At 57.0% G+C, this 22,145-nt stretch overlaps 1 protein-coding gene across 1 annotated transcript in view; it reads right to left on the bottom strand.

The window, feature by feature from the left end:
• The window catches only part of DNAH2 (dynein axonemal heavy chain 2), a 79,205-nt gene that overhangs the window by 12,252 nt on the left and 44,808 nt on the right, over positions 1-22,145 (bottom strand). The window contains exons 44-70 of the mRNA XM_040629974.1: positions 19,871-20,023; positions 19,643-19,734; positions 19,142-19,340; positions 18,815-19,039; positions 17,952-18,056; positions 17,134-17,322; positions 16,860-16,945; positions 16,587-16,717; positions 16,309-16,458; positions 15,879-16,046; positions 15,497-15,657; positions 15,199-15,338; positions 13,582-13,714; positions 13,348-13,487; positions 11,933-12,143; positions 11,612-11,728; positions 11,311-11,452; positions 10,485-10,654; positions 10,236-10,352; positions 2,388-2,552; positions 1,746-1,871; positions 1,459-1,607; positions 1,321-1,387; positions 1,055-1,205; positions 673-821; positions 359-492; positions 61-205 (exon numbers count right to left, since the gene is read on the bottom strand). Of these exons, the coding sequence (XP_040485908.1) occupies positions 61-205; positions 359-492; positions 673-821; positions 1,055-1,205; positions 1,321-1,387; positions 1,459-1,607; positions 1,746-1,871; positions 2,388-2,552; positions 10,236-10,352; positions 10,485-10,654; positions 11,311-11,452; positions 11,612-11,728; positions 11,933-12,143; positions 13,348-13,487; positions 13,582-13,714; positions 15,199-15,338; positions 15,497-15,657; positions 15,879-16,046; positions 16,309-16,458; positions 16,587-16,717; positions 16,860-16,945; positions 17,134-17,322; positions 17,952-18,056; positions 18,815-19,039; positions 19,142-19,340; positions 19,643-19,734; positions 19,871-20,023 (3,915 nt within the window). The remainder of the gene's footprint in view (positions 1-60; positions 206-358; positions 493-672; positions 822-1,054; positions 1,206-1,320; positions 1,388-1,458; positions 1,608-1,745; positions 1,872-2,387; positions 2,553-10,235; positions 10,353-10,484; positions 10,655-11,310; positions 11,453-11,611; positions 11,729-11,932; positions 12,144-13,347; positions 13,488-13,581; positions 13,715-15,198; positions 15,339-15,496; positions 15,658-15,878; positions 16,047-16,308; positions 16,459-16,586; positions 16,718-16,859; positions 16,946-17,133; positions 17,323-17,951; positions 18,057-18,814; positions 19,040-19,141; positions 19,341-19,642; positions 19,735-19,870; positions 20,024-22,145) is intronic.

The following is a 22,145-nucleotide window of genomic DNA, read 5'->3' as shown; positions in this document are numbered from 1 at the left end:
CGGGCTGCGGGCGGGGGCCCATGGAGGGAACTCCCTCCAGTCTCCACCGCTGGAGTGCACCTCGCGGGCCAAGTCAATGTTGATCTCCGTGGTCTCACTGGTCTCCAGCTGCTCCGTCACCTCGCTGGCCGTCACCTTGGAGGTCCGAAGGGTGTTCACCAGCTGCACGTCGTCCAGCAGGGAGCCTGTGGCCTCGTTCAGCAGCCTGAAAGGAGGCCCACAGGTGCGCAGCTGCAGCAGTGAGGAGTCTGGGGCGCCGGGCAGGGGCTCCTCCTCAGCCCGGGGGGCGGGGTGCTTGCTGGGCCTGCGAGAAGGCCGGTGCGGGGGGCCGGGGGTGGGGGTGGAGGCCAGCTCTCACCGAAGGATCTCGTCCTCCAGCTCCTTGAGCTTCCTCTTGCCAGCAGCAATATTGATGACCAGTGAATCCTTCTGCTCTTCCAGCTCCGGCCGCTCCTTCCGGACCACGATGCCCAGCAGCTGGGCCTCCAGGCCCTAGGCGCGCACGATGCCTGGTGACACTCCCACTCCGGTCACCTCACCCTTGTCGCCCCATTACGTCTCCCGACCCCTCGTCCCCTGCTGCCCGTGGGCGTCTGTCCCCATCCCACCGAGTCTTCGGGCCTTCCTGCTTCACCCAATTCAGTTGGAGGCCAGCCCCCAGCCCCCGCCCACCTGTTCTTTGACAGCAAAGTTGACTATGGTGGTCTTGGCCGAAGTCTCTGGGCTGTAATGGGGGTTGGAGAGCTTGGTGGTGATGTAGAACCGGAAATCTGTACTGTACTCCACCTCCTTGTCTCCAATGCGCATCAGCAGCCGACCACCTGTAGCCACAGGGAGGTCAAGGACAAGGAGCCGCTGTGACCAGGTGTGGGCTGGCCCGTCCCGCAGCCAGCATCAGCGGCCGTGACTCAGCGGGCCCCAGTGGCCCCAGCCCAGGGCTGTCTGAACGGAGGCACAGAGCCCCAGGGCCGGCCCTTTCCTCCCCAGGGTCCTGCGTGGCCAGCCTCTCAGATGTGTCCCATGGTCCAAGCCCACGGTAAGCCTGGGCCCTAACCAATTCGAGTTACAGATTTGTTGAGCACAGGGTTGAGCGAGGGGTCCAGATATTCCTGCACATTCTGGAGCAGCACTGGGTATCCAAACTGGATGGCCTTTTCTAGAATTCGAAGGTAATCGCTCATTTGCAGGTCGATAATCTGGAGACCCTAGAGAGCAAGGGAAACAGCAGGAGACCCACTGAGGGACCAAAGGAAAACCTGGCTCACGAGTGGGGCCTCGGGAAGAGACAGGCTTGGGGAGAGCATCCCCCCAGCCTCGTACCTGGTTTCCTTCCATGTTCTTGATCCACTTCAGGGCCTGGGCCTGAGGGTCAATCATCAGTGCCCACCTGCGGGAGGACGGCCAGTCAGACCACAGGCTCTGCCCTCCCCCCACCCCCGCCCCCAGCAGCAACCTTACCTGTTGCCACGGGTCACGATGATGCCATTCTCGGTGGAAAAGGCATCCGAGGGCAACCCTTGGATGTTCCAATCTCGAACTTTGGTAGGATTGGACAGGAAGTTATCAAAGGTGAAGCGAGGTGAGCAAGGGACCTGAAGCTCCCGGATCTGGGTGGGGAAGAGCCCTGAATTTCAGCCTGGAGACCTGAGCCCGGCCCCCCGGCTCCTGCTGGACATCCCTTGGTTCCTCCCAGAGGCCGTGGTCTCACAGCCCAAGAGCTCACGCACACCTGAGCCCTGCCTCACCTTCTTCATCCAGATCTGGTTGACGATCTCGTCACGGTAGTTGGTCAGGAAGGGGCCCATGTAGGACAGGAAGGCAGCAGCCAGGAGACAGTCACCTACCAGGTAGCCCAGATCCTCCTCCAGGCCCTGGGGGGCAGCAGGGGGTGTAAGACGGGTGGGGGTGGGGGACACACTGGGAGTGCTCTGAAGGCACTGTCCTAGGGACGCTATCTAGATCGAAGAGGTGCTTCCCCTCTCCTAAACCCTTGGCCCCTAGAGCTCTAACCTGCTTGTAATTACTTCTGAGTCCCCCGGCTTTAGCAGCAGTTCTGTTTACACTCCGGTGATAAGGCCCAACCCTTTCCTGAAACCAGGAGCTCAATAAAGGCAGAGACGAGATGCCCCAGACTGTTCGTACCAGGTCCGCCGGCCACATCAAGGGCCCTGGCCTGAGCTTTCCAGGCAGCAGACCCCTAAGGGCAGAGTCTTTCCTTGCACTCTTCTCCTGAAACACGAGGGGAGAGGTCCCATCCCTCATTCTTGGACGCGCCTACACCCTGGTGTCCCCCTGTCCCCTGATCGTCCCTCAGCCGGGAGGGGGTGACACTCCCCGGGAGCAGGTGGGCCGGGGGAAGGCGCGCCAGGTGGAGGGGTTGGTCTCACCTGCACCGTCTCCTCCCACCGTGCCTTCTCGCCGGCCAGCCCGGACACCAGCAGCCCCGCGCGCTCCAGCTTCACCTCCATCTCCTCAGACTTCTTGCGCAGCTCCTCCTTCTGGGCCAGCTTCTCGTCGTACTGTTTCTTCAGCATCTCCAGTTTCTCAGCCACCTGGGAGGGCCCAGAGCACAGGGATCAAACACAGCGGTGGGGCCAGACCGCTCTGGGTTCAAGTCGCCCGTCTGCCGTTTGGTGGCTGCGTGGCCTTGGGTGTGTTCATCTCCTTGCACCTCAGTTTCCCGGTGTGCAAAATAACCGTCCCAACACCTGCCCTACAGGGCTGTTGTGGAAAGAACACAAGATCAAGCATGCGTGATGAGATGAATTTTCTTTCCCTTCCCTCCGCCACGGTGTCCTCGAGCCAGGAAACAGCTTATAATGAAACCCGAGGCTGGATTAGAGACAGATCTCTTGTCGCGGAATAAGCCACACGAGATACGTTGGCCAGAGAGGACCAGATAGCACAGAAAGGACTGCCGGTCCATGCTAGAGGGGCACAGACCTAAGGCAGGACCTGAAGAGAGACAGAAACATCTAGAAATGGGCCCAGGAACCGCTGGGAGAAAAGGCCCAGGTCCAAGGACCCACACAGGGATGGGGGCCCAGCAAGGGCTTTCCCTCCTTAGAGAAGCCTCCTTGGGCTGCGCTGAGCCTGGGACGTGCCGCTCGGATCCGAAGCACAGGACTGATGAGCCTCTTCCAGGCCCCGTACGTGCGCCTGACCAGCCAACAGTGACCGCGTCGGGCGTACACCGTGTCACCGTCCTTTTCGTGAGGAACCCGGGGCTGGCATGACGGTAAGCGCCTGGCACGTGGGGTGCACACGACAGACGTCAGTCCCCTTCCTGCTGCCAGTACCCAGAAAGGCAGCCTGCGGCCGCGCAGAGCTCAAACCCTTGCCTGCCTCACGGACGGGCCTCACCCGGGTTGTTGGAAGGAGAGCGTAAGGCCTGGCGCAGAGCAAGCGAGCAGCACCTGGGCCCGAGCCCTGAGGCTGAACCCCAAGATCCTGGAAATGTGACACATGACTCCCCAAGATACTGTCCTTAAAGCAAAGTGGAAGTTCTAAACGTCACCTTCGGGGGATGGGGCACGGCTTCTAGGTCAAGCCTCGGGAGTCATCTGTTAGAAGGGGTGAGGTGAGCTGGGCCACGCAGAGGAAGAAACACAGGCTGGGGGCCCAGAGGGAAAGGACGCCCTGCCCCCCCACCCCCGCACGCGTGGGCTTCACCCCAGTGGAGGTGCATGTGAGCGCCTCCCCGCGCTGGGTCCCCGCTCATCAGCAACACTGATTATAATTGGGCTTCCTGCGGAGACGTGTCTGTGGGGAGGCAGCCAGCCCACGGCTGCTCTGTGTTTCATTACTGGCTTTGCACGTGGTGCTGTCTTCACTGCTTCTATTTTTTATACAGGAAATGTGTGCATTAGGTTAAAGGCCTAACTAATACGAGAGAAGGGGTTAGAATGACGAGCGAGAGTCCTCTAGCCGCCTCTTCAACCCACTCCCGGTCCCCCTCTACCGTAGCAAATCATTATGTAACTATTTCTCCTCTTATTTCTTCTGGCAGTTACCTCCATATCTTTGAATATTATACTCAGGCTAGTATTTTTCTTTTCTTTTCTTTTAATTAGGGGGCATGCCCAGTGCGGAGCCTGACGCGGGGCTCGAACTCACGACCTTGAGATCAAGACCTGAGTTGAGATCAAGAGTCAGTCGTCTAAGTGACTGAGCCACCCGGGCACCCCCTTTAGGCTACTATTTTTAAAATACATACATACATATATATTAACCTGTTCGCAGTTTTAAAATTGTTGCAGCTTCAATCTTTTTAATTCAAAAATTACGAAAAATTGCAAACCTAGGAGAAAGAATCGTAAGAGGAACACTCTCCCCGTCACATTTAACGGTCGTTCAGGGTTTGCTGTTGTTAATCTCATGTCCTTGTGCTCTGCCCAAGTATTTTAAAGGAAGTTACGATCTCATGAAATCTCCAGCCTCAAGACTTAACGCCTCTCGAGAACAAAACAAGGACATTTCCCACATGACTGTAAACCCCATTATCACACCTAACCACAACGCTGTCTTTTTTTTTTAATATAATTTTCCTCTTTTATGTCTTTTTGTAAAGAGTGAATCCACATCAAAAGGAAGGAAGGGCTTCCTCCCGGTCCTGAGCCAGCCCCCGCCCCCACGCCTGCGCTCGCTCGTAAAGCTTTCCAGACACAGTCCAGTTGGGCAGGTTGGGCACGGTAAATACAGGCACCGCAAAGGCAGGGCCTTGCTCGCCTCGATCCTGACACTTAGAAGAGTGCCCAGCGCTCAGGAAACGGTTCTGGACTGGGTGAATCTCTTCGTGAGGATAAATGCTACCATACTACTGTGCTTTACTATTTTTTCCTTGTCTCCAAGTCGGCTCTCGTCAGGCTGCCTCATTCTCTTTAACAGCTGCAAAGTCAGCTTGTGAATGACTGAACCATAATTTATATAACAAGTCTCCTTCTGATAGACGTGTGTGTCTTTCCCACATTTGCTATTCTTAACCACGCTGGGACGAACGTCCTTGTACGTGCGTAAGCACATCTCGACACGGCTGTTTCTTTTTTGTTTACTTGGTGAATAAGTCACTTAAGAATTCAGAAGGCACAAGGGCCTGGAAAGTGTCCCAACCCTGCCCGCGGTCCTCCCGGCTCCCTCCTTGGGGTAGCCGGCATGACCTGCTTCGTGAATATTCATTCATCCCTCCAGAGGCGTTCTGTACCCACACGAGTACATTCCACAAGGCCCGTTTCCAGGTTTCTCCATTCGCAACTATTCCTATGACGTCTGTGCTACGAGGGAGGCGGGTGTCACCCCTGACCCTCCACACCACCACCTCTTTCTCTCTGCTCCTCCCAGTTTGTTTTTAAGATTTCACTTGTTATTTTTTGAAGTCCTCTCTACACCCAACATGGGGCTCGAACCCACAACCTAAGACCGAGTGGCGCGCTCCACTGACTGAGCCCAGCCAGGCGCCCCCTCCTACCAGTTTTAAGCTGCTGCTTGTTACCTTTGTAACGCCGACTTACATCTTCAAACCCTGTTTTATCTGATCTCGCACAAAAGCATTGCCCAGTCCTTCCCCACCCACCTCCCAGCCATTCAGCTGTACTTTCATTTTTATGGGGTCGAGCTTGATAACAGCTCAGCAGTCACGGTCTTCTCCAGGTTAGTCGCGGTGGCCGGATGCCGCACGCGGCAGCGACGGGACTGTGCCAGGGCTGGTGTCGCGTGCGCCTGGTGGCTGGCCACGCCGCCCGTGGCCGGGGCGCACTCTGAAAGGGTCACCGTGCACGCTGCCCCGGTTGTGAAGTATTTTCCCGGCGCCCCTGAGGATGAGCTTTTCTCCTGCAGAAATTCTCATCTGTTGGACTGGGTCTCGGATCTTTCTCGTAGGGCTGGGTTTGTGGTTGCTCTTCGTGTTTCTTGACTCTGCCTTCCCGCCCTTCTGCTGTCAGACTCTGAGCATTTTTAGTTTTCCCAGAATTCTTTGTCTCTGTTGGCCATTTTTCCCCTCTCAACATCCTCTTTTTGCTCTCCGGTATCAGCTCTTCCTACATCACCCTCTGATGATAGCAGTGTTTACCCTGGGTTTGCTTTCTAAGTGCTTCTCCCTAACCTGAGTTATCTCTGGGTTTATTTTTTCTTCTGGGGCCATGTTTTGTTACAATTTCTTATCTCGGCTCTTCCCTTGTTCTGTTGGAAGACTTTCTCCAAGGCTTCACACACCCCTTCTCCGGGGGAGGTGCGTGGCTGCTCTGACTGGTGCAATTAGCTAGAATGTTCAGCTGAGTTCAGGCCCCATCCGCCCCACCCCCACCCCCAGCAACACCCAAGACCAGTCATGTCTAGTGGGACCACTCGCCACCGTGTCAGCCACATCCTCCCACCTAGTCTCTAACAGTGATATTTTGGTCAAACCCCTTTTGTTTTATTTTTCAGTGTGTTTAGAACCCCAGGAACAGAAGAACGCTAGCGGTTCTCCGATTCCTGGAGAGTATATGTGCAGACGAGGAAACCCACTGAGAAGCTTGGGGTGGGGGTGGGGCGTCACACACAGACTCTGGGGGTGTGGACGCGTCTTGACTCAGAGGATTAGTCCGGGCTCCTATCAGGACCGCTGGGTTTTTGCACTGGTGCAAAACTGCTGCGATACTCTGACCTTGGCGGATGACCGTGGCTTTGTCCACGGGTGAGTGGCCGTTTCTGGAGAGGCAGGACCACTTGAAGCAGTGGGAACCAGGCAAAGGAGAGACGTGGGCTGCAGGGGAGGTGGCCTTGAGGTGAAGGCTGCCATGGCGACAGAACCTGCCACGCTGGCTAGCTGGCAGGGGGGTGGAGTTTGAGGCCCTGCTGGACAGCACGTCACATTGGTGGGGTTTCAATGGCAGGGCGGTAGGCTCTGCGCAGACAGCCGGTGCTGGCTTTCGGTGGTTTCCGTGGCCCTGGAGCAGTGGTCTCCTGCTAGTGTCTTACACTCCAGGTGAAGGAGGCAATGGTGGCGGGACAAACCTGAATCCATGTGATCTGTCCACAGGCTCGTGGGCCACCGGGATTCCATTTTGGCTGAGATACCAGGCGATGCAGTTAGGGTCCATGGCATGCGGGTGTGATCCATGTGTTAAGGGAGCGCACCCGAACAACTTGGGGGGCTCTGGTGGGGAGGACGACACGGAGGGCAGAGGACTTGTTTCCTGCCAGGCCCCAGGCCCCAGGCCCCAGCAGCGTCAACAGCAGCCACAGCTCCGGAGTCCACTGAAGGTCACTTTCCAGTTAGGGCAGGAATGGGGCAAGGTGAAAGACCTCCCTGAGAGGCAGCCCTCATAGGCCTCAGCCAGTCCACGGAGCACCGGCCACACGCCTCTGCGGGGTGGGGTGACCGCACCTGATAAAGACCCAGAGCAGGAGCCTGAACTTGGAAGGACACAGCCGGGGTTTCCGTGTGGGCCAGAGGAAAGGCTCTGACGGGATGCTGGCAGCGGCTGCAGGACGTGGCACATGTCTCAATGCCACCAACGGGCGATGGTGGATCTGCAGTGGTCGCTCTTGTATCTTAACCACGATAACCGCCTGCTCCAAAAAATATGTATACGTGTGTGGCTTTCCAGCCTGCCCCCCGATTCAGTAAGCGCGTTTTGGTTGGATCACATCTCATATTCATCTATCGTGGGAGGCTGCCCCCCGTTGGTGAAGTTCACAGGTCGTAGGTTCCAGGTAGCCCACGTTCCGGTGGAGCTAAAGCCGGGATGTTCTGAGTACCCTCCTCCTGCAGGCACCGCTGAATTCTTACTGCGGTCTCTGGGGCCACAAGAACGGCCGGCTCCCAGGAACGTAACTTTATCTGGAAGTCGCGTATGCCTTATTAACGCCTCCGACTTTTATTTTCAAATGCTGCTCACAGGAGACGTGATCTGGCGCCGCTACAGCCCGAGGCCCTCCTGGCGGCCCGTCTCCGGTGAGTGACGGCCCCGGCTGTGGCTAGAGGACACGGGCTCTCCCTCGCTGCCGAGGGCCCCTTGGCTGAGACCGAGCAGAAGAAACTGGAGGGTTTGGGGACTTCAACTCGACAAGGTTGGCTTCTCGATCTTTAACTTTCAAAAGCAGGATAATTTGATTTCAGATTTTTATGTGGGCTCGAGCTGACACGGGGATTTAATCTTTGTAGTGTCCCCCCCCCACCCAGTGTTATATTCGAACGTGTGGAACTTCCGCGTGTTATCAACGCTAGGATGACATTCTCATGCTGCTGGGCAGACTCGCCGCACAGCCCAGGACGTGCTGTGTCGGACAAGGTGACCAGACGTGACAGGCACGGACAAGAGGAAGGAAGGCGAATGTCGGCCTTGGGTACACAGCTGCTTGCCTTGAAGTACAGGAGGATTCTGTTCGACCCATCTCAGAGCCCTCTGGGGCAATTCTGAAGCCAGTGGTTTGCAACCCCGGCTGCGTATGTCCAAATCGGGCTGGCGGAAAAAGTATTCATTCACAGGGTCCGCAAGCAAGGGAGTCGAGGTTAAAACTATTTTTACTCAAGATTTGAATCTACAAGCCCTATAGCTGAGCTCTGGGCCTCTTTCCAGACGCCTGGGCCCTTGCAAGGTCAGACTCTCGCCCCTGGCTGGCTCTGACAGGGAAGTTTTTAAAATGCTCATTTCCAGGCTGTCCCAGGGCTGGGTGCTAGCCGGTTGGGCTGTGGCCTCAGCTCGGTGTCCGCAAGCGGGCGGCAAGGCAGGCCAGACGTTTGGCTCTGACACTTCAGAGCCTTTCAGTAACGGAGGGGAAATGTGGGGTCCTTGTCTGCTTCCTCTCATCAGTGAAGAGCTCCCAAGAGACCTGACACCGGGTGCCCTACGGATGCTTGTCCAGTGCATGACATTGTCTGCAGCTGACCCTGGGGGCCCCACTTTTCACACACTAAGGGAACAGTTCCTAATTATTCATCCCAGGATATGAATCATCCAGGGGTGAGAAACCTTTCGAAATAAACTGCCATCCCTGTGATTATTCACTCTTGCTAGAGAGAGGAAAAGAACGGCTGCTGTGAGAGGGGCCAGGACATGACACGCCGCGGGACGCCGTGGGGATGGGCGGGGAAGAGCATGTGCAGGCCAAAGCCGCTCGCCTAGCCTGCTGGGATCTGGGCTCGGGAGGGGTCCCGCGAGCAGCTGCACGTCTGATACGAGGATTCCACGGTGGGAAAGGGAGGCTTGGGGTCAGGAAGCGTGGGCTCCAGCCCCCTGTGGGTACCTAGGAAGTCACTTCATCTCACAAAACCTCGGGGTCCTCATCCCATTCCAGGAGTTAGACCCCGCATGTTCTCCATGGGTAGTTTTGGGTGAAACACTCTGGAATGGTATGACCAGCTTTGGCTCCATAAAAACGTAAAACCTCGCTGTGGGTAAAGTTAGCGTTGACAAAGTTTGAGGACATGCGAAGATCAAAAGCTTGGAAAGGATGAGTATCTCCATCAGAAAGGGAGATGGGTAAGTAAACGGACCCTGGTGGGTGAGGGTGAGAGAGCTCAACCTTGATGTACCCACACAGGGGGCCCTTCCACACACGGCTACACAAGACCGGACAGCGCAGAACAGTGCGTATAACGTGGACAAAATGACAAAAAACGTACAAGCACAGAACGGCCCCGGATGGCTACGCGTGAAGCCGCGGGTGAGGCTGCTTTCTGGAAAGGGAAGTGCAAGGCGTGAGCGAGGCTTCTCGTCAGATTCTCTCTGTACCTTTACAGTTTCACACCACGTGGGTATTAAAGGCTATTGAATCAGGGGTAGGGAACGCATGTGATTGTGCGTGGTGGAAGGGAAGAACTCTCGACTCCTGATCTGACACTCCACGCTCTGCCTTGTGGGAGGTGCGTGTCCCCGAGTCTGCTAGGAAGGAAGGCACCTGGGTGTCCCTCTCCCTCCAGCCAGCTAGCCGCACTGCCACTCCTCCTCCAGCCGCGGCCACCATGCCACACTCGTGCCCGGTCCCCCACGTGCCACACGGGCTTCACCCACTACTGTATCTCTGGGCCCACCTCCAAGGCCGTGAGAGAGCTCGCCAGCCCGCAGGTCAGCGTCTGCAGGGCTCGTCAGGGCAGTCACCACTGGGCCTTTGCAACTCCAGCCAGGGACTCAGCTTTCTGAGCCAGAGGCAGCCCGTCTGAAGGAGCACAGGACCGTAAGGGGGCAACAAATGGCCACAAGCACCCCAGACATCAGGGACAGGGTCTGCGTGGAAGAGATGGGCCTGAGGCTCACCTCCCGCAGCTTCTCCTGGGCCTCAGCCAGTGCTGCTTGCTTCTCCTGAAGCTGGGCCAAGGCAGCGTTCATCCGAATCCTCTTGGGCTCCACCACGCGATACAGGCGCCCATACAGCTGCGGGGAGACTGCAGCTGCAGGCGGACGGCCAGGCTGTGGTGGCCGCCCACCCGCTCCCGGGCCGCGGTGCCTCCTTCCTGCCGGGGTCCTCCCGAGGCCTCACCCCTGCCCCACGCACACCCTGCTCACCTCCATGGCGCGCACCCACATGCACAGGGACTTGGCGGCGAGCGAGACTCGGCCGATGATGTCAGGCTGGAAGTCGGGCTGCGCACAGTAGGCCCCAATCTTCTTCAGAACCTTATCTGAGATATTGTCTTTATCAAAGTGGATCAGAGACTTGATGAAGTTCTGCTCCCCTGAGGGATGAAAACAGGGGAACTCAGCCAGAGGGCCTGACCCTCCTTATCCAGGCTTCGCCTCCACGGCTCCCGGGCTTGGCTCATCCAGCCTCATCCCAAGTTTCCCCGCTGATCTTGCTTCCGTCCCTGGAAACTTCAAGCCGCCAGGACCCTCCCCAGTCTTCCTAGCCCCATCTGCCACCACTTTCCTTGGGCACTCAGAGCCAAACCCCCTTGTGCACACACACGCATGCGCACACGCACGCCCGCACAATTACACACACACCATCACTTCTATATGCTTCACGCTGACGTTTCAGGGCAACGGCCCCCATCTACGGCTTGCAGGCTTTATTCTACCAAGACTCTGGTCTCACGTTTTCTGATTCTTGTCCTTTTGGGGGGCCCAAAGTCATTCCTGCCCTTGGATTCTGAGATCTATTCCTGTATCTTTATGACGATTTCCTTTTCTTTTTTTAAATTAAGAGGAGTTGTTTACAACCAAAGAAACTTAACTGCTAGTTCCGTCTCCCCCTTGGCACTAGGCTCCACCTGCCCCTGAGGGTCAGAGGGACAGCTCGTTCGTCTCTCCCCGAGTGCCTGGTGCACAGACTGTTAGGAAGCGCGGGGTGCGCGGGCGCGGGCGTTGGTCACGTCGTGGCTCTCTAGCTTACCTAGCTGCCTCTTGGCCTCTGCCCACGTGGGCTCGTTGCCTCGAAGAATCATGACGGCCTGCATCACGATTTCCACTTGGGCAGGGGGCCGTCCGTAAGACTTGATCTCTCCTATATCCTTCTTGTTCAGGGACTCCAGGGCCTGGACAAAGGGACTCACTTAGGGAGTAGGACCAGAGGGGACTCGGGGGGCAGCACAGGTCCCAGCTGAGGCCCACCCGCCTCTTCCCACTTCCCCAGGGACTTGGAGGACGAAGCAGGCTGGTCCCATTCCCTTCCCTGGGCCTTCTCGTTCTGATACCCGCATGGCTTCCTCCAGGGCTGGCAAGGCCTCTTCTAGATCCTTCTGGGCATTGTCAGCCAGTGCCTGGCACTTGACTTCCTCGATGGCAATCTTCTCACTATTGGCTGTGACCGCCTGGGGACGAAGAGGACTGTCTTGGCCTCGAGCGAAGGTGGAGGCCAGTGTTGGCAGGAAGGATGAAAGTTTGCAGAGCGGCCCATGAATCCCCTGACACGGTCACTGAGGGCAACCCTGAAGCCCCTGCCGGTGGGTGCTGGTGGTAGGGAACGTGCCGGGCGGGGCTGGGAGGGGGCATGGGCGGGGCGGGGGCGGGGCCACCTTCTGCTGCTCATCTGCTTCTCGCTTCTGCTGCACTATGATGACCAGGTACTCCTCGCACTGCTTCTGGAACTCAGCCACCTTCTTCTTGGCGTCCTCCAGCTCCAGGGACATCACTTCCACCTTCTCTCTGGTTTCGTCGATCTTAAACAGTCCGGTCCGCAGCTTGTTGGCCTGGTCCAGCAGCTCCTGCCGCTTCTCTCCCAGCAACCTAGGGTGCACAGGAGGAGATGGCACCTGAAGAGGCTGAGGCCCCGGGAAGGGGAGCACCCCGGATGGGTCCCTGTCTCCCTTTCTGTTGCCTCCACCGCCACCGCCGCCATGAGGTTTCTATCACTTCCTGCCTGAATCATTCTAACAGCTTCCCAGCTGGTCTCGCTGCTTCCAGACTCTCATCCCCCTGGTTTATTCCGCACACCACCGTCAGAGCACCTGTTACATGCTGTTGTCCTCACACCCGCTCCCCACTCGAGGGGCTCCCATTGCTCCCCGCTGTGCAGCACACACAGGGTGGCCACCCCTCATCTCCACCCCGTTTCTCTCACGTGGGAAGGAATGTGGGCTCGGTATGGACACAATTTCTGATTTTTAAAGAAAAGCTGGAAATCTCGATTTTTCTAAGCCGCTCCTGTTAAATGTTAGCAACTTACTCAAAAAGTTTTCAACACTGTACAGGCCAAAAAAAAAAAAGAAATCTACGCAGGATTATTTTCTGGACTAAGTGGGAAAATGCACGTGAAGGGCTCAGCACAGTGACTGGCCACGGGTCACCCAGGTACCCAGGGAAGGCAGGGGCTTTCTTTTGCTGACGCGGGACTGCAAGGGCCTGGAATAGGGCACAGCACAGAGCAGATGCTCGGAAAGCAGGTTAAGTGGGTGCGTAAACACGGGTGATCATTATTATTACAAATGGCTTTTTCTTCGCCTTGATCAAAATACCGAATCCCATCAATCGAGGTGTCTTAGATCTCTCAAAGTAAATTATTGTGTTGTGCACGTAAAAAGGCACTTGCTACAACTTAAGAAATGAATGTATGATTCTTGAGAACGGTGCGAAGTCTAGAAGAGGGTGAAGGGTGGAGAGGAGAGAACTGGTCTTGTCTTGCTGGCGTCCATGGCACCATCACCGCTGTACTGCACTTGGAGAAAGAAGCGTCATCCCAGGGAATAAGGACAGAGCAGAGAGGGTGTAGAGTGGAGTCCTGGCCCGAGGGCTCTAGAGATGCGAACCCCGGCTCTCTCTCACCCCCCCCCCCCCCCCGACCTGGGTGGAATGAGACGCACACACTCCCGCATCTCGGCCTCTCCCCCCGGGGCACCTGGCTCGTCAGCCCCCTGAGCTGGCTCCAGATAGTTCCCACCCCATCACCCCACCAAACTCCCTGGGCCTCCCCATCCTCCAGGCCTCCTCGCACCTCTTGTATCCGGACACGAGCTCCAGGTAGTTGGTGGGCGTGACGTAGTTGTATCTCCGCAGCTCCAACAGCATCTTCTGGGAGTACCGAGCCACCGACCAGTGCATGGTGACGAAGATCTTGGCCACCTTCTTGTGGATCTGAGGCCCGTGGGAAAGGACGGAAGACCAAGAGTGAAGGCAGGGGGAGAAGGGAGGGGGCCCAGGGCTGCGCACAAGGGGGGCGAGCACTCACGTTCTCCTGCGTCCCCAGGTCCACCCCCACGAGGTACTTCTCGGCCACCTCCAGCAGGGCCTCACGGGGCCACTCTGAGAACCAGTTGATGGTCGTGCAGTTCACCAAGGCTGGGTACTGGCGGATCCAGTTCCTGGGCAGGGGTTTTGAGAGGCAGTCAAGCCCTTTATGGAGGTGGCCTCCACTCCTGGCCTCCTCACAGGTCCATCTGCTGTCCAGGGACCTAAATGTCCCGTCCCCATGCTCCTGTGTTTCCTTGTCCCGCTCCCGCTCCCCGCAGAGCCAGTTCAGTGTAGCACTTAGGGACACGCTCTGGTTCTAGCTGTGGCTCACGGGCAGGTGCGCTAACCAACATCAGTTTCCTCATCTCTAAAATGGGAGTAACAGAGGCGCCTGGGGGCTCAGTCGGTGGAGCGTCCGACTCTTGATTTCGGCTCAGGTCATGATCTTGGGGTTGTGGGATCGAGCCCCTCGTCGGGCTCCACCTCAGCACGGAGGCCGCTTGAGATTCTCTCTCTCCCTCTGTCTCCCCCCCTACTCGCTCTCTCTAAAAAACAAATAAAATCTTAAATAAAATAAAATGGGAATAACAGGAACATGAACACGGGTTGTTACTGGATTCAACGAGGTGACACGTGTAAAGTGTGTAGTGTGGCGCCCGGTGTGCAGTAAATACACCACCTACCACAAACATGAAAGCAAACAACATGGGAGCCCAGATCGCCTCTCCCTGCAAGTCTCTGTCTCCCTCCTCCTTTCTGCTGCCCTTAAAAACTGAGTCACACCAAGAATGGATCAACAATGGGCGCCTGGGTGGCTCAGATGGTTAAGTGTCTGCCTTCAGCTCAGGTCGTGATCTTGGGGTCCTGGGATCAAGCCCCACATCAGGCTCCCTGTTCCTTGTGGAGCCTGCTTCTCCCTCTGCCTCTCTCTCTGTGTCTCTCATGAATAAATAAATAAAATCTTAAAAAAAAAAAAAGAATGGATCAACAAAACATGATATATACATATAAAGGACTATTGTTCTGCCTTAAAAAGGAAATTTCGAGACTTTGAGGCGTGTTACAACACGGATGAACCTTGAGGACGCGTTGCCTAGTGAGTCAAGCCTGACACAAAAGACAAATACGGTAGGATTCCACTTATATGCCATATCTAGAGTAGTCACTCGCAGAAACAGAAAGCGGCCGGTGGTTGCCAGGGGCTGAGGAGTGGAGGAAATGGGGAATTTTTCAATGGGTATAGAGTTTCAATTTTGCAACATGAGAAAGTTCTAGAAACCTGTTGCACAACGATGTGAATATGCTTAACCATACTGAGCGGGACACTTGCAAAATGGTTACGATGATAAATTTTATGTTATTTCATTTTTGTAAAATCACAGCTAAAAATTTAAAACCAAAACACAAAGCCACAAGGGGACCCTCCAGTCATACCAACAGGGAGGGGACGCCCCTGCGTGCGCAGCAGGAACCGGGAGAGATGGCGAGGTTAGGGAAAGGAGCCGGCCATGCAGGGCGGGGGAAAGCGGCTGCTCCAGAAGGCAGGAAGGCAGGGGGGCCGAGAGAGGGGAGGGGGACCAGGACGGAGGGCGGGAGAGGCGGGCGCCAGGGTCACCTGAAGGGGTCGCCCACGGGGCTGAGGCAGAGAATGATGTGCAGATTGTTGCGCACGCGCTCGATGAGGTAGGCGAAGAGGCTGTCGGAGGACTGAGACACCTGCTCGGCCTTGGCCTGCTCCACGATGTGCGCCTGGATCTGCAGGAAGCCGCGGGCTTGCAGGGCTGCCTTCGATGGCGGAGTCCCAGGGGGTGGGCGTGGGGCCGGTGGCCTGATGAGGGGGAAGGGTGGGCAGAGGGGATCTGTGCTGCAGGGGTGAGTGGGGAAACTGGTGGAGGGTGTGGGAGGGCTCGGACCTCTTCGAATTCATCAGCTTTGTAGAGATTGGGGACCTCCCCTGAGCTCAGGATGTTGTTGATATCCTCCAGGAACGACTCATCGGCGATCTGAGTGTCCACGAAAAGGAAGGACGTGGCCTTGAGCTCTACTCCCACCTGGCGGTACAGACGCTTGATATCTTGGCCGGAGGAAGGAAGGAGGAAGAGGGGACAGGAGGACGTCAGACGCGCCATCCCGTCCCTTGTCCCTTGTTCCCTTACCGTCGCCCTCCGCCCACCGGGCCGGCCGGCAGGTTCCACACCGGCCTCCATGGCTCCCCGCTGTTGTCACCACAGGAAGTCGGGCATCTGACCTTTCACGCCAGCCCCAAAGCCCTCTGGTTCAGAAGCCCAGCCCTACCTTCTCGGAACTCCTGCTTTCGGTAATGTTTGCTGACCTCGATCTGGAAGGTGATGTACTCGCAGATGGAGGAGGCCAGGCGGGCCAGACTCTGGCGCCCGCTGCCCCCGATGCCCACCAAGAGCATGTTGCCCCGAGGCTGTCCGATGACCCGCACAATCCGCGTGACTGGGGAGCAGGGGACCAGGGCAGTGAGGCGGCGGAGTCCCCTCGGGGGACCCCGGGGCCCTAAGCTAGAGACCGGGACGCCTGAAACTGAAGGACAGGGACCGAGATGTGTGGGGAGAGGCCGGTGCCCGGAGCCACTCTGAGCAGCCACCACCATCAAGAAAAAGCCGTCTGGGGCCACAAAGGAAGGCCCCTTCCCGGGCTTGCTTGGGAAGAGCCCGCCATTGGGGTGCCGGACGGGGATGGCAAGAGGGCTGCTCACTGTGTTCTACAGCCTCTCGGAAGAGCACCAGCTGCATGGGCACCGCTGCAGGGGACAGATTGTACTCCCGGAGCGCCGTCTCCATGGCCGCCTTCAGTACCGCCAGGTCGGTCAGGTCCTCGTACACCTTGGGCTCCCTCATGAAGTCCCCTGGGCCAAGGGAAGTGGGGCTCTTATCGCCCATGGCCGGCCCATGCCAGACCCCCTGCTCCAGGGCCCTCCCACACCCGCAGCCTGCGGCGGCCCCAGCGCGCCGGCTCACCGGATCACCAGCTCACCAAAGATCGGAGAACGCTTGCTGGGACAGAGATTATGAAACGTGAGGTCAAAGAAGGAGCCGAGCTTGTCGCTGATGATGCCCACGAAGGCCTCCATGTCGGCCGCATCCACCAGCCGGTCCGAGAAGACTCTGTTGGCAGGGAGGGGGCTGAGCCCTGGGAACGCAGGGGACAGGGCCCTGCGGCCAGAGCTGGGCACCAGGCTCGGGAGGCCCGCGTCTGGCATCTGTCTGGGGCATCTGTCCGGCCTCGGACGGGGCACGGGCATCTCACCTGAAACACTCATGGATCCAGAGTCGTGTGATGCTGGACTTGGTGTCGTGGAAGTCCTTGTTGGCCCTGAGCATGCCCTGGAACACCTGCGGAAGGGGTGTGGCCGGTGGGAGCGGAAGACCCCTCCAGGCCGGAGAGGGAAGCGGGGAAGCAGCACTGCAGGGCACGGCGATCTGGGGGTGGTGCGCTCCTGCGCCGAGGCCCGAGGCCTCTGTTGAGGAGCGAACGCATCGGTGGAGGCTGGGCCCGGAGGGAGGTGCGGGCGGGCTCTCACCTTGGAGATGTCCCGCAGGTTGAAGAGATAGTGGATCCTGGCGGGCGTGGGCAGGAAGCGCTGTGCCACCATGTTATAAACGTCCAAGGTGGCCTCGGTCACCACGTTCCCGATGGCCTTCACCTCCTCCTCGAAGTCCTGGAGCTTCTGATTGATCATGGTGCCGAATATTCGCATGATCTGGGACTCCTAGGAACAGGCCCTCACGCTCACCTTCAAGGGCTCCTGGCCCCCCTGCCCGCGCCAGGACCCGGCGGAGGTGAGCGCGACACTCGTCTTGGGGGCTGACTTTAAAGGGGCGATAAAAACCTCACAAAATCAAGAAGAAATAATGCGTTCGTGCAATATGCAAAAATCGAAATGAATGCAGAACGTGCATGATGAAAAATACCAACATTTTAAACAAAGGTGGGTCACAATTGCCGCGGTTCCGTTTGCCCGGGGCTCTAAGGTCGCTCAGCAACGCAGCACGCAGCACGGGGCCAATCTTGCGGATTTATGTAGAACTGTGGCGTTTGCTCATCGTCAATTTTTGGCAGTGGCTGCTTTACTATTGCATTAACATGTGCTTTATCTTGATTACTGAGGCTTCTGGGGCGCCCCTGAGAGCCTCGCTCACCTCCCCGAATCCTGGCATGGCTCTGTCAGCCTAGGATCTACCTTCCTTAGCCTGCTTGGGCCCCCTGGGCTAATGGCCCCCCATCGGGCTTCACATTCCAGAAGTCCTGGCTACACTTACCTCCTGCTGCTTGTGGCTGAAAGGTGGGTTTTGCCTCTTACAGCACAGCACCCCCGCCCGGCCCCCACTCTGCCCTCACCGTGGGGAAGGTCATGTTGATGATGTTGAAGCGACTCTGGAGCCTTGGGGAGATGACAGTCCGTCCGCCCCCGGGGGGGCCCATGGCAGCCATCAGGAACATGTCCTGGGGAGCAGAGACAGGACGGGGTGGGACAGGCGGGAGAGGGAAGAGACAGGGCACGGGAGGGGAGTAAAGGGAGCGAGGACAGGGAGAGGGGCCCGGACAAGCGGGGAATAAGGGCGCAGGGAAGGTGAATGGAAGGAAGGGATCGGGGACATTTCCTTGAGAATGAGCAAAGTGAGGTGTTTGTTTTTATTTCATTATGACCCACAAACCAAAAATGGAAAATACAGGTCAGCGAAAGAACATTTTCTATTATGTCTTTTCCTTTTTTTTTCGGTGTGTGCGTGTGAGCGCCCGTTCTTTCCCAGAAACAGAAGAACGCGCTAAGCGTTAGTAGCGTTTCTGACCCCGAGGGCCAGATGGACGGGCACCCCAGCAATGAGGACGGACGGGCTGCTGCCCATCGATTTGGGAGGAAGAAACGAACAAGATGCTCACATTCCTGTGGGCGCAGAGCCCGGCTGGAGGGAGATGCTGGGGGGACGCGGGGAGGCGGGACGGGAGTCAGGGACCCTGTGCATCCGGGCCACTCTGGGGGGCAGCAGGGCTGGCATGTGAGCTTGGGGACGGAGCGGAAGTGGGCGCACGGGGCAGAGTCCCCGACGAGAGTCGGCAATAGGGAGTGATGATGCAGGAGCCCGATGTGTGGGTGCAGGGAACACAGGATTGCGGGGTTCTTTCCTGGGCCCCGGGGAGCAGACACCGAACCCCTGTGGCAGGGAACAGAGGCCTGGAGAACGGCTCCTCGGGAGGCTTACTCGGATGTACTTGATGGTCTGCTTCGTGCGGTCGTACCAGAAGCCGTAGTCAATCCAGAGACGGAGCAGCTCCAGCGGGGGCTGGGACCCGAACGTGTCCCTCGCGGGCATGTTTAGGTCGTCCATGAAGGCGATCATGCTCTTGCCTCCGAAGGGCACGTAGACGCCCTTGGTTCGCTTCTCCACCCTGCTCTCGATGATGCTCTGCACGTTGTTGGAAGTGGTCTGGTGGAGGAGATGCAGGAGGAATGCTGGGTCTCCCAGGAGAAATACGAGGCTCGAGAGGAGTGCAGGCAGACCCTCGGCTCCCCGGGTCCCGCAGCGCACCTGCGCAGACATGTTGACGATGAGCACGGACCACTGGCTGGAGGGCAGGGACTGCAGGACGCTCTGGGCGATGGACGTCTTCCCGGTCCCCACGGGGCCCACCAGCAGGACGGGGTTCTGGCTGGCCACCAGGGCGCTCACCAGGTAGTTGTAGCGAACGGTGTCGACCGTGGGCACCATGATCTTATAGAAGGGGCAGCTGGGGAGAAAAGGGAGACTTGTCCAAGGGCCCGGGCTGCTCCTTTCCGACTCTTGCTTCCTTCCGCTTCCCAACATGCATCTTCCTCACACACTACCCTTCCTGTCTCCTGGGGGCCCTGGAGATGGGGCGTCCTGCGTCCTCCGTAGGGACCCCATCCCAGGCCCTCCAGAGCCTGCTCCCTGCATTCCAGAGGTGTCTGGGAGCCACCGTCTCTCTTCCACAGCTCACTTCTGCTTCTGGCCCCACATCTCCCAGCAACCACAGCCCCAAGCCCACCCCACCCCAGGCCCTGCTCTCACTTGGGAGGGTAGCGCCAACTCTTAGGGAGCTTATCCTCAAATGACGTCCAGCTCCGCATCTTGGGGTCCACAAAGTACTCATACACCGTGTCCTAAGGAGGGAAGGCGTGAGAGGCTACCAAAGCCGTCGTTAGCTCTCCCTGGCCCGGGGGGGAAGGGCTCACAGACCGCTGGGGGAGAGACCGCTGGGTCGCGGGACACCTGACACAGCTGGGTCTGAGGCCTGACCTTATTGGGAAAGGAGCCCTCCATCTCTCGGAGGCAGCTGTCGATCCTCTTGCGTCCCTCCTCATCCACGGAGGCGCATACGGACCAAATCATGCTGAACACGAAGGTCATCTCCACCACAGAGACAAAGTTTTCACCGTCGGCTGGGTTCACCTGTGCGGAAGACATGGACGGGGCATCTATTCTGGCAGATCGCCACAAAGGCTGAGCGTTCGCCTCCCTTGCTGGCTCTGTTCAGAAAACCATGTGGTTGTAGATAAACCCAAACGTTCTGGCAGCCCAGCAGTTGCCCCAAATCTCATCTCTGCTACGTTATAAAGACACGGCATCGGGGCGCCCGGGTGACACTGGGTTGAGCGTCCGACTCTTGACTTTGGCTCAGGTCATGATCTCAGGGTCCTGAGGTCGAGCCGCGCGTCAGGCTCTATGCTCAGCGGGGAGTCTGCTTGAGACTCTCCCTCGCCCTCTGCCCCCCCCCCACTGGCTCTCCCTCTCTCTCTCTCTCTCTCAAATTAACAAATAAGTGAATTCTTGAAGAAGATGACAGAGCAGTGAGGCAGCCACACTACCCTGAAGAAGTGCCAAGGGTGCTCAAGGAGACAGGTCCAGGGGCATTCTGATGACTTCTTTGCAAGTGCAAAAAATCGGAGATGACCCACATGCCCACCAGTAGAGGGATGGAAAAACAGTATGTCGTGTTCTACAGCGGAATCATATGCAATGGGTAAAAGCAATGAAATTAATCTACACGCAGCAATACAGAACTCAAAACCGTATTGCTGCTTAGTAAGTATATTGCAAATGTGGTATATAATATGGTACGGCTTTTAAATACCACACTTTCTATGGTGACCTATGGGCTTGCAAGTCAATACTATTTAAAACATCTGTGACGATTCTACAGACATACTACAGTGGTTACTCGTGTAGAGGAGGGAGCAGACCAGGACTGGGAGGAGAGAGGTGACCCAAAAGGACTTCAGCTTTATGTGAAAATTTTTAATTTTTAGAAAGGAAATCAGAGGGGCACCTGGGTGGCTCAGTTGGCTAAGCGTCTGTCCTTAGCTGAGGTCATGATCCTGGAGTCCCAGGATCGAGCCCCACATGGGGCTCCCTGCTCAGCAGGGAGTCTGCTTCTCCCTCTGCCCCTCACCCCGTTCTTATGCTCACTCTCTCTCAAATAAATAAACAAAATCTCTAAAAAAAAAAAAAAAAAAGGAAATTAGATTCAACTATTACTTGTGTAATAAAACATGAAATCTCACAACGTACCAAGTTCATAGTTCAGAAACAGCACGTGCATTTATTGTTACATAATCTCCATGCCCAACATGGGGCTTGAACTCACGACCCTGAGATCAAGAGTCACACGCTCCACCGACTGAGTCTGCCAGGCGCCCCCAGAGACAGCACATTCAGACTGCTGCTCTCAGCATGCACTCCGAGGGCATATGGCAGGTGCTGCTGTTGGACGGGGGTGTGGAAGGTGCGGGGCTGTCTCGGGGACGGTGGCCCACCAGCAGCTAACTCAGCATCATCCGCCCCGCCTCTCACCTGCCCCCTGAAACAGCCACAGGCCGGGAACGGGGAGCTCTTGAGGCTGCGTCCTGAATTAAGGTGCCTGGAACTACAGATACCACGACCCACAAGATGCTGGCCAATCCAGAATATCGAACTTGGGCTTAGAATAACCTGCCATCACAAGGTGCAGGTGGGAAGCTGTGTTGAGACTTTACTGTCCTCGGTCTGTCCTTCCAGCTCACCCCAGCACACAACACACTTCACGCCCTGCCCTCCAGGCCTCTGCCGACCCCCTGGCCGGCCTGCCCTCCTCAGCACCTGTGCACCGAGACTATACGACTGTCCCTGCTCCGTCTGTGACCTTGCAAGCTCATCTGCAGAGTTTCCCTTTATATTAACTCTACCAGGAATGACACATACTGTTAGAGATCTTCACTGTCCTGTAACTTTATACTAACGGTTTGGTTATTTGGCAATGTCTTTAAAAAACAAGAGGAACCACTGCTAGTCAGTGGTCTAATCTCAACAGAAAAATACCCAATTTTGATCCTCACTCCACAATTCTAAGCTGAAAAACATTTTTCTTAAATAGCAACCAATCTGAAAATTTCTTTTTTTAAAGATTTTATTTATTTACTTGAGAGAGAGAGCGAGCACAAGCAGAGGGAGCGGAGGCAGAGAGAGAAGCAGGCTCCCCGCTGAGCAGGGAGCCCTATGCGGGGCTCAATCCCAGGACCCTGAGATCATGACCTGA

This window comes from Ursus maritimus, unplaced genomic scaffold (genome assembly GCF_017311325.1).
Source record: "Ursus maritimus isolate PB19 unplaced genomic scaffold, ASM1731132v1 scaffold_14, whole genome shotgun sequence".
Taxonomy (NCBI): domain Eukaryota; kingdom Metazoa; phylum Chordata; class Mammalia; order Carnivora; family Ursidae; genus Ursus; species Ursus maritimus.
This window is presented reverse-complemented; position numbering and strand designations above follow the sequence as displayed.